The 18,122-nt window shown below is 39.5% G+C and overlaps 1 protein-coding gene across 1 annotated transcript in view; it reads left to right on the forward strand.

The window, feature by feature from the left end:
- The first annotated feature begins 732 nt into the window (after positions 1 to 732).
- The window catches only part of LOC120565631 (adhesion G-protein coupled receptor D2), a 97,409-nt gene continuing 80,019 nt past the window's right edge, over positions 733 to 18,122 (forward strand). Inside the window, exons 1-15 of the mRNA XM_039811535.1 lie at positions 733 to 985; positions 1,093 to 1,129; positions 2,008 to 2,032; positions 3,001 to 3,216; positions 3,527 to 4,165; positions 6,966 to 7,163; positions 7,439 to 7,512; positions 8,842 to 9,138; positions 9,418 to 9,529; positions 10,029 to 10,175; positions 11,232 to 11,334; positions 11,631 to 11,742; positions 14,153 to 14,208; positions 14,381 to 14,507; positions 17,115 to 17,218. Of these exons, the coding sequence (XP_039667469.1) occupies positions 1,094 to 1,129; positions 2,008 to 2,032; positions 3,001 to 3,216; positions 3,527 to 4,165; positions 6,966 to 7,163; positions 7,439 to 7,512; positions 8,842 to 9,138; positions 9,418 to 9,529; positions 10,029 to 10,175; positions 11,232 to 11,334; positions 11,631 to 11,742; positions 14,153 to 14,208; positions 14,381 to 14,507; positions 17,115 to 17,218 (2,246 nt within the window). The 5' untranslated portion in view covers positions 733 to 985; position 1,093. The remainder of the gene's footprint in view (positions 986 to 1,092; positions 1,130 to 2,007; positions 2,033 to 3,000; positions 3,217 to 3,526; positions 4,166 to 6,965; positions 7,164 to 7,438; positions 7,513 to 8,841; positions 9,139 to 9,417; positions 9,530 to 10,028; positions 10,176 to 11,231; positions 11,335 to 11,630; positions 11,743 to 14,152; positions 14,209 to 14,380; positions 14,508 to 17,114; positions 17,219 to 18,122) is intronic.

Below are 18,122 nucleotides of genomic sequence, written 5' to 3' on the forward strand. Positions count from 1 at the left end.
ATTATTTGTCTGTATCTGTTGTAGGCGGACTATGAAACCTAAAAAAATCATCCATGTCCATCCCAGCTACACACATACACACATACACATACATACACATACACACACACACATACACAAAAAAAAAAAAAAACAAAACAATAACAACAGAAAGAAAAGAACAGACAAAAAATAAAAATAAAAAAAAACAGAGAGAGAGAAGAGAAAAATAAGGAGAGTAAAAGTAGATAAGAAATAGGAGAGATAAATAAAAGAAGATATATAAAGAGGAAAGAGAGAGAAGAGAGAAGAGAGAGAGAGAAAAAAAAAGGAGAGAGATATATATAATATATATATATGTATGTATATGTATATATGTATGTATATGTATATATGAAGTATATATATATATAAAGAAGAGGTGGAATATATATTAGTATATATATATAATATAAGGAAGGTATATATATATATGTATATGTATATATATATGTATATGTATATATATGTATATATATATGTATATATGTATATATATGTATATATATATATGTATATATGTATATGTATATATATATGTATATATATATATATATGTATATGTAATAAATTAATTCACATTCATGTGTGTATTAGCTCATTGTGCGGGCCTCTAGCTTAACCAGACCCCCTGGAACCCGCTCAAGGGCCCCTGTAGGTCCTTGAACCCTACGTTTGGGAACCCTGTGCTCTGCTCGCTGCAGGTTACACCCACTCCTCCTCGCTGCAGCTTCTTCTGCATCCTCCCTTCATTCTCTCGACTCAGCTACCGCCAGGGTTCCTTAGCTACTTTACTGACGGACTGATAGATCACAGTGGCGAAGAAAAAAACTCTTTGATTAACTTTAAACTTAGTAGAATTATACACACAAAAAAACGTCGCTTTTGTGGTTGAATGCTGCGATCACAGACACGACGCGATTGGAATGAGAAAACGCGCAAAAAAGTTTCAAGACGACTAATTAAGGTATAAAGAAAAAATCCATTCGTTCTGCTTATTTGTTCTTGATCAATATAGGAAAGCACAGTAGAATTACGTTCCATTCTCAGCTAATAGATGTTTGTTTTTTTCAGGATGCACTTGTTATTGTTTCCAAAAATAGGCCTGCTGGTAAGTAGCGTACTTGATCTTTGTTTACGTTTTAATTCCTGTAGTACGATATTTTAGACAAATGCATGTCGACGTTTTGCCAGACAAAAGTTGTGTAAAATCCCAATAGTTTCAATTTTCTTGACAGAATTGAGCACAAAATGCCATAAGTCTCACCGTGTGAATGGTTATTTTTCTAAACAGACCTTACAGGTTGTGAAGATGTAAATAAAAGCCATAATAGTCTTATACTATGGATTTATTTTGTTCATGTCGTTATGGGTTTCTTTGTATTTTATTTGTGGATGTTTAAATATGCCCTGTGACCAAGCGAGTTTCTTATCGCCTTATTGCACGTTGTATATCTTATTTTATTCTTCAGTGTTCCTGTTTAATAGTTGGCTACTATTAACCAGAAAAGTTTTGTGGCGAGTTTAAAAAAAACACGCACACAAAAAAAAACTGGCTTTTGATTGGCTAGGAAGTCGACTTCCTAGCCAGTTTTTGATGATGATTTTATTTTGTATTGATCAATACAAATAAAATCATCCGTCAGTCAGGGCAGTCAACATTCTCGTAGTGTTCTAAATGACTGCGCGAAGTAAAATAGCACGTCATTAACTTCTCAATTATGCTGCAGGTGTCGCTCACTAGTGAAATGAATCATGTAAACTTCATACAAACATTTAAAAATAAACATTTGAACCTTTTTTTTCCTTCAATATTGTTGCATATATACTGTATGTATAATAGGGTGCAGGCCTGAAAATAGATGGTGAAGTGTCTTGGCGGAGGAAACGCCCGTTATTTACGTTAATTAGGACACCTGTTGTGTATATTACCTCATTAGAAAGATATGTTTGCTTCATACCAGCAATAACCTTATGCTTATGTTTCAGGTTTGTTTCCACAGCTATATATCAGGTGAGTCACTTTCTATTTTTCTTTTCAGTTGAACACCATTTAATTTAAGGCGGTTGAACCAAGGTGGCAGTAGGCTAACCACCAAGTAGACCAAGTAGCTAACCTAGCTAGTCTGCCTGACCTAGCAAGTAACCCACTAGTCAGCCAGTGTGTGACAGGTGGCAATGTTCAACAGCATGTCACTTGTCTGTCATAGGTAAACAGAAAAGGATGGGATATTTACATCATGGCTGATGCCTGTATGCTCATTTCTTTGCTCATAAAAAAAAGAAAAAAAAAAACCTAAGTGGAATTCAGATCTATGTTTGTGATGAGCGGACCCCTTCGAGGTGATACATGTAAATGTTATAAACCTTTTGAGTTATGATACTTTTTGCAAAATATGCCATTAGTTTCTGTGACACTCGCCCCACAACACTTCTCTTAATGCATTACCAGTCACCAGGTATAAGTTAACATTAATAAAGATAATTAGCTCCACCATATGCATATCTTAATGCGCCCCACTCCTAATATTTGCATCCAATCAGCGGAGGGAAATGCAGATTAATTCCCATTTTATTTTGTAGATTTTCTTAATATTCAATTCAAATTTGCAATAGATTTGGATGGAGATTAGATTTGTGGCCTTGACCAACTGCCACTTTGCTCGTTTGAAAGCCATGATGTCTCTCTCTCATGGGTGGGCCAAGTTCTCTGGGCGGGCAAAGCAGAGAAAGGGGAGGTAACCTTGCTCCTTAAAACCTCATAAAGTGAGATTTTCATGCCATGGGACCTTTTTAAAAGTGGTGCTGCTCTACCACTTTAACCCACATGCCAAAACATTGATTATATCATGGACCCCATCATAAGAATGCCCTTGGGATGTCAGAATCAAATCAAAAAACTGTCAGCCATTTCAGCCAGATTTTTCACCAATGCTGTATTGGGGGTCCTCTCCACTAATGCTTCTAATCTTCTTTGATCAGCCTTTACACTGGAAACTAGAAAACTGACATATGATGAGTCCTACTATGAGTATGTGCCTGATCGCCTACGGTGGAACGATGCAGGGAAATTGTGTAACCAGCGCTCTGGGGCCTTAGCCACTGTCTCCAACCCAGTGGAGAAGCAAGAGCTAACCAGCTTTTTAACATCTTTAAACATCACTCAGCCTGTGTGGATTGCCAGGAATGTCACGACAAGTAGGTTCAGTGTGCCGTTTGTAAAACTTTATGTTCACGTGATGTCTTTCTTTTTAAATAGTATGCTCATTGTTTCCAAGACACCTTTCCGCCTACTCACTGGTTTAACAAAAGGGTTACAGAAAATGAAATGGGACTGGCGATGCTGCCATACAAAACTCTTACCCAAAGTGAATAAATGTTTAAAGTAGTATCAGGGCCACAATGTGGAATTTTATGATTAGGTTCTATCTTTTCCCGAGAGCTGTGGCAGGATTTTTTCCTTCATAGTAATGCCTTTTTCTTCTGTCTGTGTGCGGTGAAACCAAAGGTTCCTCCGAGACCCTGATTCTGGAGTTCTCCGGGCGCTCAGACAGAAAGCATGCCCGTCTCCTGCACAAGTTTCCCTCCATGGACTCCGTGACAGTTTGCACCCGGCTCCGCCTCGATCCAAATTGTTTCGGAATTTCCACAATCTTTTCTTACTCCATCCAGTCATATATTAATGAGTTCCAGCTCCGCGTGAATCTGATCCAGGGCAAACGTGTGCAGCTGGCTCTGCTGGTCCATGGCATTCATGGACGTTACCAAGAAGCCTTCGACCACGACGACTCCTGGCATTCGGTGTGCATTTCTTGGAACCAGAATGGTGGACGCTGGGCACTATTTACTGACGGCCTTGTGGTCTCTAGGGGTGATGGCCTAGGTTCTAAGAGCATTGGCGCTGATGGTTTTTTCATCATTGGACAAGAGCAGGACACCTTTGGGGGTTCATTTAAGAAGGATGAGTCATTCTCAGGGAGCATCACAGAGCTGCACATATGGGACCGGGTACTGAACAGCAGCGAAATCTACACCATGGAAAAGGAGTGTTCACCAGTTTCCTCGGGGCTGGTGTTCAAGTGGAGTGGAGCAGCCATGGAAATAGAGTCCTCCCTTACGAAGCTATGGAGAGACATCCCATGTCAAGGTACATTTGTTTTGAATGGATGCAGCATGAGCACAGAAGAAGCTGAATGTGCAATCCAGATATAAACTAAAATCAAAAGCAAAGTACAGGGAAGTACAAAAATAATTTAAACCACAAAATACAGAAGAGACTCATCAATCTGCAAGGTCCAGTGTTATGGTTAAGCATTACTTCAAATGTTGTTTACAGTTTAGAAAGTTTGGCACTAGGGCTGGGTGGGGTTGCTATGCAGAAAAAACAATCACATAGAGACCATTTGAAAGTCATTTTGGACTACACACTTTTCAGTAACATGCCAAACTGGGCTGATGTGGTAAACTCCACCCATCTGGCATTCCAAGCAGGGTAAAATAAATGCTGTGAAATTAATTGCCGATAGAACTTGACCCAAATGTGCTCTGACTCTTTTTCATCCTCCTCTACACCCGCACTCCTCATCTCTCGTATCAGCCCCCAATCATGACATCATTTAAATAGATGTTGGTCTTAAATACTTGGAATTGCAAATAGGGAAACAGTTCAATAGTTAGGGAAATAGTTACAGTGAAGTGCACACTAAGAGAAAAGTAGGTCACAAAACCTACTTCAAAAAGTAAATTAAATCTGTTATCTAAAAACCTATATTTTAGGAAATAAGTTCAAATGTATCAGACTACTGCAAATTAAAGAAATGTCCTGATCTATAGCTACAATTCCTCAGTGTTTGAAAAGACTTTTCACATTCACACATTTCATTAATAAATATATTTTCTAACCTCACCTTCAAATTAATTTTCTCTTAAGCACATAATCTGGCAGTTTCCACTGGAATTAATAGAAAGCAGCGGCTGCTATGTAAATTCAGTGATAGAATTGGTCAACACAACCCTAATTATCGTGCACTGTGAAGCTGTATTATGTAGGAAAAGATAAACATATTTTTAGGGCTCGGTATTGGCAGATACTCAATATTAAATGACTCGATTTAGGATCAGCAAAAAAGCTTGATCAGGCTATCCCCAATCCTTTCTGAATTTGTTGCATCCGTTGGCAAACTTAGGTACATACAGTAAAACACACACACACACACACACACACACACACACACACACACACACACACACACACACACACACACACACACACACACACACACACACACACACTTTCCAGCATTAACCACTACTGAATTGACTACTGAATGAGATAGAAGAAAAGAGGAAATCTCTGTCTCTTTTGCTCTCCCCCTCCAATGAATAGGGGAGACGGTGACCACGTTACAATTGGCAAACTCTAGGGCTCCTAATGGTTCTTGTAAATATTTTGTGAATCACGTCACTCTGATTCCCACCCTTCAAAACAAACTTCTCTCATTCTGAGATCATGCTCCCCAATGAGCAATGAGAGTCCACAACACTAACTCCACCTCCTGGAACTGAACAGCATGATGCATAGTGCACTTGCACTCCTTTAGTCATTTTCAGTTACAGTGTAGGAATGTATTTGTTTTATCTGTTTAATAATCAACTTACAGACAGAGTCAGGGTATGTGTACAGTAACTGTTGAAGGACTGACTGATCCTTTGATCTTTCAGTTCTGGGATGTTAACCAACATGTTAGTACCTGGTGTCCTGTCAGCCTTATATTTACAACCACACTAAGGTTGTTATCAAAAAAAAAAAAACTTTTTTATTATTTTTGTCTGTAACAGATCTTTCCATGACAATGACCATGATTGTTTTATAACTTTAACCAAGTGTTAATCCTAGTCTCGCATTGCCAGACCTGTCTCCACTGCACTATCCTTGCCTAAACTTCACTGTATGTTATTTGGTATTGCATCAGTTGTCCTAACTTTAACCAGCCTCAACTAAACCATTTGTTTGCCATGACCACAAACTTTCCCTAACTTTAACCACATTTCTGTTGCTTACATATTGTCGTATACTTGCCACAGGGACAGCACATCAGAAAACATTGTTTTGCATCCTTTATCGTTGCTATGACAACTAGTCTCGCTTTGCCAGACCATCCTCCAAAGCGCTGCGAAGGAGGGTCTGGCTAGTCCACACAGCATTCCGGGATGGGAGAAAAACGTGCTCTGGTTTATTGGCATCTCTTTAAACCAATCACAATCGTCATGGGCGGCGCTTGGCACCGGCAACAGGCCCGGTGTCGCTGCAAAATAGCCCCGGGAAGGAACTTGTTTTGGTGGAACATGTGTACGTTCAAAAGTTGTTTTAGTCGTGCAACAGAAAACTCTGATTGGAAAGATAGTCTAGCTAGCTGTCTGGATTTACCCTGCAGAGATCTGAGGAGCAGTCAACCATAGTCCTCATAAATCCACCGGAGTTTGAATTTCCAACACAAAGAGAGGGGAAGGTAGTGGACATCCGGCCTAAAAGAGTGAAATCTGGCGGAATTTCCGGCGGCAACGGAGCAATCGTTGCCACCGTGGACAACATCGTGGATAAAGACTAATGACTACTTACAACTAACTTGTCTAAGCATTTTGGCTCAGTGAGTTTTAGCTCAACAACAATACGGAAAACATGTTGAAGGGAAACAAATTTAAGGAACATCTGATATGTATTACATATTACATACATATATTATGATAGTGCTGTATAGTTTAATGTTGATGTTACATCATATCTTGTAACTCTTGTGGCTAATGAAACCTGTGTGATTTTGATGCCTTGAATTACATCCTAAGCTGTGATTTTGTCTTTGCACGATTTCTGAAGTGTAGCATTATGCACACTGTGACTGACATGGCATTCAGTCTTGATGAGTCCTTCTTTTCATTTTCTTCACTAGGAAACGTCACTGCGTTAACAAATTTGTTCTTGGATTCCCTCCTGGATGGAAATTCTTTGCAGAATCAAACATTCTCCTTTGAGTTGTTCAACGGCCCTGAGTCTGATGAGGATTGTGGCATCTTTGACCCTGTTATTGGGAGCTGGAGTCTAACCAAGTGTGTCTCATTCAGTGGGGCTGTTTGCCAGTTTAAGAAAGGTACCAATAATAATGCATTTTATTCTTGATGTATTTGATGATTTGCTCTGCTGTGAGAGACAATGAAAATAGAGCATTACCTTAACGTGGCCATGTGATCCAATGCCTGTAGTAAATACTACCCTTGCATAGTTTAGAATTTTTAATTGTTGTTGACACTGTGCCGACATGGCAAAGGAGCGTTGGATCTACGGACATTTCTAAGACTGTAGTTTGTGGTCTTGCTGCTATAGATTGCATTATAATGTATTATATTTGTCTGTTTCTGTCTGCAGAAGTGCTGGATGATGTCCATTTACCAAAGACACCATTCTTCAGTAGATTGAGCAAGAATCATCTGACCAAACCTGTGAGTCGGACAGTTTAGCTGTGTGCAGCACATCATTATTTGAGTGGTACAGTAGCCTATGATGGAAATAATACATAGTAGATAATAAAATAAATTAATAAACAAGCCGTGTTGGTGATAATGGTGCAGAGGCAGCTCAACAACTAAGAATACAGAAAAGAATGTGCACCCTGATGTGGTAATAAGATGAGAAGGATTTCACAACTTTGCTGCAACACAGAATATTTCTATCATTATGAAGTTTAGTTTCTGTGTGGTGGAGAAAACGTTGGCCATGTTTAAGGTAGAATTGACACCTTTCAAAAAAACTCAGATTAACATGTTTGATACTAGACATGCAATTATTGGCATATCATAAAGGTACTACTCTCATTAAAAATCATCTTGTTACAATTTCAGGAGAATAACTTTTTCGGAATAACTTCCCCAACACTGGATAGTTTTAGGCAGGGCTGTGGTACTTGAGTCCAGACTCGGCGCTTTTCTGTTGTCTCATATTCGTCTCGGACTTGGACTTGTCTCGGACTGGGCCATTGGACTCGTCAAATATTCTAGTTGGTCTTGACCGAGTTCAGCACTATATGCTTTTGTTCTAAAGTAACTTCCTCCTTCAAAACAAAACCATCGATGAAGAGCATTCGTTCAGAAAACGGGTATTAGTTTAATTCATAATCCATCTAGAACAGGCATCGAGATTGGTCGCCTGGTATACACCTGGCTGCATCATATACCTAAATCATCAGGCATCAATTATTTTAATTTTGGCCACAGACACAATCTCAGCGAGCACTTTGTACTATGAATTATTCAGGACAAGTAATAAGTTCAAGAAAGGGAACATTTTCATTTTATACTTAAAGTAAATAATATGGCCTAATTTGATCCTATTGTGTGTTACTCTGCACTTGCTTTTCGATTATTACAAATAATAAAGCAACATTATCATCTTAAAATAGAAGATATACTGTCTCTCACATCACATAAATTATAAACAAAGTAAGTGATCTTGAAGAGGATTTTTTTTCTTCCTGTCTCTATTGACTGTCTCTCATTTGGACTTTTTTGGACTCGGTCTTGACTTGGACTTGAACCTCTTTGGATTTGGTCTTGACTCGGTCTCGACTAGTCCTGGGCTTGGACTTGTCTTGGACATGACAAAGGTGGACTTGACTACAGCCCTGGTTTTAGGACTAACTTACTGGGTCAAAATCCTAAACGGAAGTGATTGTGATCATAAGATGTGTAGTAATTAATGAATTAGCAGCATTGCATTACAACAACCTTAACACAGGTCAATAAAGTGAAATATTCAGCCATCCTTTTCCTCAGATGATGGTGGAGCTGAGCGTTAATGCCTCCGGGGACAGAGCTCTGGCCTTGCAGCAGCTGACCCAGGCTGTTCTGCATGTGGTGGAGGTTGGTGGCCCTGACCTCCTCACCTCCAGTGACATTCTCTACCTCACCCAGATGATTGAGACGGACCTGACTGCACTGGCTAGTTCTCACTCTGCTGGAGCTGGCGCAGCAGAAGTCATGGTGTCCATTGCTACCAACTACGTAAAGGCGGCAAGTTTGATGCTGGAGCCCCACATGGCTACACAGTGGATGGGCCTGACAGAGGATGGGGTGAGGGGGTGACCTCTGTTTATCTGTATTTGCTATGTTTCCACCCCAAACAAATCTCTTAAGGTTTAATTTGTTTGAAGAGTATGTTTTTTTTTTTATCAGAATCTACCCAAAAGTCACTTTTATCTAGCAAGGTCTCCACCGTGTTTATTTTGCATATTTGGTCCCACTTTGAGGGATGAGGTACAATAATTATCTCAACTTTCTTAACCCTGAGAAGTCGTCCTTTGTCCTCCATGAATCTCAATTTTTGTTGTTGGGTCTGTTTTTCTTGCACAGGTCAGCGTGGGACCATTTACTATTGTCCAGAGCATTGACAGTCTTGCTGAAACTCTTGCAGACATGCTATCTGCTGAGAAAAAAGGCTTTACTCTTTCTACCAAGAACATAGGTAATGATATATAATATATAATGTGTATATAACAAAGAAAATATTTATAATAATTGATTATTTGTCCTGACTTAATTCAAAGATACAGGCATAGTTTCAGTGGTCATCAAAGTTGATAGAGAAATTGTAGACATATGAAAAATGGTATTTCACTGCAGCTGACTATGACACATTTCAGTTGAAGAAAAAAGGCCAGCATACTTGTGATGTGCAGATTGCAGCAATCAATACTGCAATTTCATTTATTCATGTTTATATTTAGGCTATTCTGACATTTTTAGTTGTTTTGCACTCCTTCATCTCCTTGTTTTTTGCATTGGTGACATATTCAGAATTCAGGGAATAATTTTACACAGATATGTCTACAATGTATAATGTTATTAGCTCTTGGCTTTGTAACCCCGATAAATAAAGAATATTCTTGCATTTCTTCTCATGATTACTATTATTGTTAATCTGTCTCTATTGTCTGGCTGTCCTCTGCTGTCTTTGCTACCAGATGTGTACATGAAGTGGCAAAAGCTGTCTCAAGTGAGCTGTAGTCAAGTCTTCAAGCCATCTGCAGTCGGCTCTCACAGCGCGAGCAGCAGTGGTCAGGATGAGTTGCTTATACCTGACACTGAGCTCCAGAGAATACACACATTGGGTAGGAAACACACACACACACACACAATAAAAGGCAAGTGTCATATACTTAACCCAAATGTGCTCAAACCCTCACATTTTAAGATGTACAAATGCTACATACATATTACATGTGTATTACATGATTTGGTCTATAAACAACATGCACATGTGCTCACACAAACTTCTTCCTACTGCTTCCAATTACACACTGTGGTTGTCCTAAGTGTCAATCTGTGTCATAATGTGACCCACCATTACACTGAATAAATGCATCCCCGTTTATTCTTATTCTTTGACTAAATGGAGATTTAAAAAACTTGATTGTAGAGTATTGTCATGGTAATCTTAATCTTCTGTTTTAGTTGCCTTACCATAACTATGCCTCAGCCATACTGAGAAAATTACTGTAGAAAACTTATTTTTTTAAATGTTCTGCCTGGTGATAGGGTTATGAATAAAGATACTGAAGCTACACTATGAGGCATGCATATTTGTGCAGCACATATCAGATCATTCCTAATCAAACTAAAAGATAACTCTCATGCCATTTTTGCCTCCATCTTATGGCTAAACAATTTTAACTTGAAAATAAAGCCTTTATACTCTACGTCATTCAAGAAGTTGTAGATTTCATTGGTACAAATCATCTATTAATATAACTCGGGAAACATTCAGGTTGAATTTGATGCTGATTGATGATTAAATAATTAACTGAATAAGTTTATTTTGTTAATTATGTTAATATCAATAATACTACAGGTTACAATACAATATATGATTACATCATGTTACATTCTTTGCTGTAGAGGTTTTCCTATCATACTTTGTCTAAATGTTTCCAGAATATGGAACCGAGTTAGAACTAGAAAATATGATTAAAATCTAAAGTAATTGACAGACAATTTGGAAACAGAACTTTCTGCAGAATGGCTACATGAACAATGTGCTTGCACCTGTTGGATGTGTGAAAGTAGTGTTTGAAGTGTGACACTGTGAAACTGAAATTATGCTCTGCACAGTATTTTGAATCACATAAGGAAAAAAATAAATGTTCTCTGCTCCTCTCTCTAATCAGGATACGAGGAAGTGATGTTTATTCATACCCATTACAGCCATCTGAGTGAGATAGTGTCTGGAGCACAGGAGCAGCCACTCAGTCACCAAGAGAAAGTGAAAAGGTTGCCTGTTGTCTTCTCTTATGTTATTTATAACATAACCCTAACCCATTTTACATGCCATTATTAACTGATAATAGGTTAAAGGTAAACCAAATAATAAGTTAATAAATAACAACAAAAAGTGAACTGCTCTGGTTTCAATAAGGTGTGCTTGCGCTTTTACTCTCATCATTTTGAAAGAGTAGCGATCATTCGGACAGTGAATAACAGTAGTTTGGATTAAAGTTTATTTTGGGTATATATAAGATTTAAGTTGTAAGACAGATGTAAGTTGTGACCATTGTCTGCCTTCCCAGAATTCTCCCAGGTCACCTGGCTTCTGTTGTCATATCAGCCACTGTCCGTGATGCCTTCAAGACCCAAACCATCCCTGTGGCTGTCAAGTACACACTTTCTTCATCACACGTGGTATAGTCTATTGTTCAGGGGGGTGTCGCATAGTATCATTATTAAGCCCTTCATATCAAGAATATATATATATATATATATATATAACACACACACACACACACACACACACACACACACACACACACACACACACACACACACACACACACACACACACACACACACACACACACACAGTGAGGAAAATAAGTATTTGAACACCCTGCTATTTTGCAAGTTCTCCCATTTAAAAATCATGGAGGGGTCTGAAATTGTCATCGTAGGTGCATGTCCACTGAAGAGAGACATAATCTAAAAAAAAAAAATCCAGAAATCACAATGTATGATTTTTTAACTATTTATTTGTATGATACAGCTGCAAATACGTATTTGAACACCTGAGAAAATCAATGTTAATATTTGGTACAGTAGCCTTTGTTTGCAATTACAGAGGTCAAACGTTTCCTGTAGCTTTTCACCAGGTTTGCACACACTGCAGGAGGGATTTTGGCCCACTCATCCACACAGATCTTCTCTAGATCAGTCAGGTTTCTGGGCTGTCGCTGAGAAACACAGAGTTTGAGCTCCCTCCAAAGATTCTCTATTGGGTTTAGGTCTGGAGACTGGCTAGGCCACGCCAGAACCTTGATATGCTTCTTACAGAGCCACTCCTTGGTTATCCTGGCTGTGTGCTTCGGGTCATTGTCATGCTGGAAGACCCAGCCTCGACCCATCTTCAATGCTCTAACTGAGGGAAGGAGGTTGTTCCCCAAAATCTCGCAATACATGGCCCCAGTCATCCTCTCCTTAATACAGTGCAGTCGCCCTGTCCCATGTGCAGAAAAACACCCCCAAAGCATGAAGCTACCACCCCAATGCTTCACAGTAGGGATGGTGTTCTTGGGATGGTACTCATTCTTCTTCCTCCAAACACGGTTAGTGGAATTATGACCAAAAAGTTCTATTTTGGTCTCATCTGACCACATGACTTTCTCCCATGGCTCCTCTGGATCATCCAAATGGTCATTGGCAAACTTAAGACGGGCCTTGACATATGCTGGTTTAAGCAGGGGAACCTTCCGTGCCATGCATGATTTCAAACCATGACGTCTTAGTGTATTACCAACAGTAACCTTGGAAACGGTGGTCCCAGCTCTTTTCAGGTCATTGACCAGTTCCTCCCGTGTAGTCCTGGGCTGATTTCTCACCTTTCTTAGGATCATCGAGACCCCACGAGGTGAGCTCTTGCATGGAGCCCCAGTCCGAGGGAGATTGACAGTCATGTTTAGCTTCTTCCATTTTCTAATGATTGCTCCAACGTGGACCTTTTTTCACCAAGCTGCTTGGCAATTTCCCCGTAGCCCTTTCCAGCCTTGTGGAGGTGTACAATTTTGTCTCTAGTGTCTTTGGACAGCTCTTTGGTCTTTGCCATGTTAGTAGTTGGATTCTTACTGATTGTATGGGGTGGACAGGTGTCTTTATGCAGCTAACGACCTCAAACAGGTGCATAGTGCAGGTGGACAGTTTAAAGGCAGACTAACAGGTCTTTGAGGGTCAGAATTCTAGCTGATAGACAGGTGGGTCAAATACTTATTTGCAGCTGTATCATACAAATAAATAGTTAAAAAATCATACATTGTGATTTCTGGATTTGTTTTTTTGATTATGTCTTTCACAGTGGACATGCACATACGATGACAATTTCAGACCCCTTCATGATTTCCAAGTGGGAGAACTTGCAAAATAGCAGGGTGTTCAAATACTTATTTTCCTCACTATATATATATATATATATATATATATATATATATATATATATATAGACACATAGTATAGCACATAGAAGCATTCAGTGATTGCGCACAGCCCCCACCCCTCTCCCACGTAATTGCTAGTAGCCAAAGAAGACATGGAGGATTTAAAAAAACATGGACTCTTCAGAAGAGGTCATTATCTTCACTTGAGTTTCTGCGCGCGAAAGTCGTGGGACGACACAATCTTCTCAACATAACCATACTGAGAAATAGAGAGAGAGTTGTGTGGAGCTGATAGTCTTAATTAGCTTTGTATCAACTCATTTGGCAATGGCTTGAATGTAACGGACGTTCATTAATATCAAAAAGTTACGCACTAAAGCTTTAAGGTTTAAGGTCTGCAATGTTGAAGAATAAAGGGGGACATTCAGCTCTGGATTGAAACTGAAACTCATGCTGATGGCAAACATTTTGAAAAAAGCAACCATTCTTCTGGAATAGCAGTTGATTTGTTGCCCTTTGATAAACTCCCCAAATGCAAAATGTAACTACATAAGAATTTTCATCTCCCAGCAAGCAGTACATGTTTTTTATCCATGTCGCTTTTGGCTTGGAGTCCAAGGCGATATATTAAATGAGAAAGAAAACAAGTGCAAACGTGTTTCTGTTTCTAGGTGGAGTATTCTCAGCGAGTTACTGCTGTTTGTGCCTTTTGGAATTTCAGCTTGATGTAAGTTTGACCAACAATGCAGTCACATAAACATCCCTGATAAATGAATGTGTTATTGCAATAGAGATTGAGGCTGTTGGCTTAATGTTTAACACTAAATGTCTCTGCTCTATGAAAGTAATTGATGACGGTGTGTTTGTGTTTGTCTGTGCTTGTGTATTGTGCTGTATAGGCATAATCATACCAGCAGCTGGTCCAGTGATGGGTGCAGGGTGACCTTGACCGGCTCTGGTGTCACTTCCTGTCTATGTAACCACACCACCAACTTTGCAGTGCTGATGAATTACCTGGAGTCGAAGGTAACTCATGAGATGTTCACTATAAATTTGACAGTCAGACCCTTAACTTTAGACTCTGGTTGAGTGAAATTTTATGTCATATTGATAATATATGATAGTTGTTTTTTTACTTCTTCTGTCCGAAATAATTTACATCTAAATCGTAACGTTGCTGATGTGAAATCTAAATCCTGGTTGTCTTTCATCTTTAAAGGGGTGATAGAATGCAAAACCGATTTATAGTTGAATAACGACAAACGGTAAATAGGACATACATAGAAACTCAAAATCCCATTGACACCCCTTTACTATGAAAATCTACTATGAGATCAGGTAGTCTTCTGAATCTAGGTCACGCAGAGCTCTGCTATTCCATTACAAAATTCACTTCTGAAACTTTTTTATGCGAGAAATCAACTATGTAAAGCTCAAATATGGGCCGCTTTACGAAAATGGATGGCTAATTGCAAATTTTGTCCGACTGTGTGTCGGAGTTCAGTGCTGGTGCTGCCTGGGTTGTTGCCTCGCCGCCTGGCCTGCCTTCCGTCACAGACCCTGGCCTGCTGTGAGCTCGATTGAGCTCCTTTAGGCTGGCAGCCCACAGCACTCCATACCCGCGCAAAGTCACCGTTTTTGGGCTAATTGGCTACCAAACGCCGCTGCTCTGACAGAGCTCCAGGGCCTGCAACTCCCCTCTTCCTGCTAGCTAAATGCCCGGTGTATGTGAGTGAGAGCGCGGTCAGCGAGCTTGTTACGCCAGCAATCTCTTACCACAGGTTTCAGTTAATCTTATAATGTGTGTAATTATAATGTGTTGAGTTATTTAAACAAATGATTGGGGAAAAAAACGCCGCTTGTCCGCGAGTCTCATTGATAGAGCCTGCGGCTGGATGTAGCTCTATCAATGAGAGCTAGCTAGCCTCCTCTTAGAATTCCTCTGAAATTCACAAATATTCATTAACTTGAAAACAAAAGATTTAGGTAGATGTTGTATAAGTGGCGTGACGAAATTCAAACTGTAAATATACTCGAATTACGCCGAAAATGAAGCTAACTATCCATGATTTGTAGCTACATATAGCTAGGATTGAAGGGACAGCCGCAGCTAATGAAACACCTAGTCTTCACAAATATTCATTAACTTGAAATCGGACACCGTTGTTAGCTTTATAAGACATTTAGTTAGATGTTGTATAAGTGGCGTGACGAAATTCAAACTGTAAATATACTCGAAAATGAAGCTAACTCTCCGTGATTTGTAGCTACATATAGCTAGAATTGAAGGGACAGTTGCAGCTGACGAAACCCCTAGCTAGTCTTCACAAATATTCATTAACTTGATAGCGGACACCGTTGTTAGCTTTATAAGACCTTTAGGTAGATGTTGTATATGTGGCGTGACGAAATTCAAACTGTAAATATACTCGAATATACTCGAAAATGAAGCTAACTCTCCGTGATTTGTAGCTAGCTACACATAGCTAGCTAGGATTGAAGGGACAGCCGCAGCTAACGAAACACCTAGTCTTCACAAATATTAATTAATTTGAAATCGGACACCGTTGTTCGCTTTATAAGACATTTAGGTAGATGTTTTATAAGTGGCGTGACGTGTGTAACATGTGGTAAGAGATTGCTGGTGTAACAAGCTCACTGACAGCGCTCTCACTCTCACACACGGGCCATTTAGCTAGCAGTAAGAGGGGAGTTGCAGGCCCTGGAGCTGTGTCAGGGCAGCGGCATTTGGTTGTCCATTAGCCCAAAAGATGGTGACTTTGCGCGGGTATGGAGTGCTGTGGGCTGCCAGTCGTAACGGAGCTCCAAGTACCTCATAGCAGGCTGGGGTCTGTGAAGGAAGGCAGGCTGGGCGGCGAGGCAGCAACACAGGCAGCGCCGGTGCTGAAATCTGACACACAGTCTTACCAAATTTGCAATTGGCCATCAATTTTCGTAAAATGGCCCATATTTGAGCTTTATATAGTTGATTTCTCTTTTCTTAAAAAAGTCTCGGAAGTAAATTTAATAACGAAATAGCCCGACAAGCAATGTATAACTTTGCAGTGTCTGAAATATGAGACCTGCTGTCAAGTCTCCCATGTGTTTCTATGTAGTTTGCTCAAACCAATCAGCGCGCAGCTCATTCTGAATATTCATGAGCATACCATATTTGGAAGAAAAGCTCTTGTTCCAAATAGAGCCATATTCGCAGGGTAGTTAAGTGCCCAATATTCAGCCAAACCAATGTTACATACCCCATTAGGAGACCTTAAGGAACAGTGTAAAATACCCTATATAATCATTCTATCACCCCTTTAAAATTGTGGATAGGATTTGTAGTACACTATATTAACCAGCAGTTGTCACTCCCATTTTGAAGAATGCATTGGTAAAACTGTTCTTTTTGTCTATCCAAAGTACACAAAAGGTAGTAAAATCAACAACAAAAAAACAAAACTATCAGCAACACTTTAACGTTTTAATTTTGTTTGCATTTAGTCGATACACAAATGAATCGATGAGGTAGGAATTCAGTGTGTTTAAGAAGGCATCAGATGGATCAAACCTGCGATAGTTTGACAACATTCTCCGCTCTCTGTCCCTCACTTCTACCTCTCCCTTCTGTCCCAGTGGAGTCCTGAGGAGGAGCTTATTTTGACCAAGCTGACATTCATCGGCTCTGGTGCGTCTCTGTGTGCGCTGGTGGTTACCTTGATGCTGTTCACTGTGCTGGAGTGAGTAGCTGATATTCCTGTCCCGCTAACCTACGATGCCAACCTATCTGCCTCTTCCTGTCTGTTTGAGCCAATGCACACAACTCAGCTTCAGCCCCCTTTTTTGTGTTATTAAATACATTTAGCATCTATATGTTCTAGGAAAACAAGAGCTATAAAAGTGTTTTTGATACTAACAACTTGTACATTTGTAATCAATATTTAGATCTGACTATTTCTGTGTCAAGAACATAACAATTGTTTTCCAGTTGTTCATTTAATTTTTGCTGGGGTAAAAGAAGCCCTTAAAATCAATGAAACTAATATTAGTAATAATAACAATGTGACATACTTATGTGGAAGTCACATAAGTGTAGAGTCAGTTTAAGGTAAGGGCTTCTCATTGGCCAGTGAAGGACTTTCCAATTTGTTTATTTTGGGAAATTTGGCTGTCAGTTGATCTGCCAATCTAATTTATCAATACAATTTAAATTCATAGAAATTAGTTCTTGCTGCTACCCATTAGGTAAATATCCAATATTTTGTCCGGGGTGGCGCTAACAGGTAAACTACTTGTGAATTTTGTAGTATTTTTTTAAATTTAGGTATGCTGAAACAACATCAGCATTTCAATCTCCTCGTGGGGTTTAAGTTGACACTCTTTCCCATATAGTTAAAGCTATAGTGCGTAATGAAAACAAAACTGTGGCGCGTACACATGATACAAGCCTTCCGTGATCATGTAGCAACCCTACGCCTCCTCCACGCAGTTACTAGTAGCCAAGGAGGACACGGAGGATTACAAAAAACATGATGGACTCTTCAGAAGAGGTAATTATCTTCATTTTAGTTTCTGCGCACAAAAGTCGCCGGATGACACAATCTTGAGGGAGTTGTGTGGAGCTTATAGTCTTATTTAGCTTTG

This window comes from Perca fluviatilis, chromosome 9 (genome assembly GCF_010015445.1).
Source record: "Perca fluviatilis chromosome 9, GENO_Pfluv_1.0, whole genome shotgun sequence".
Taxonomy (NCBI): Eukaryota; Metazoa; Chordata; class Actinopteri; order Perciformes; family Percidae; genus Perca; species Perca fluviatilis.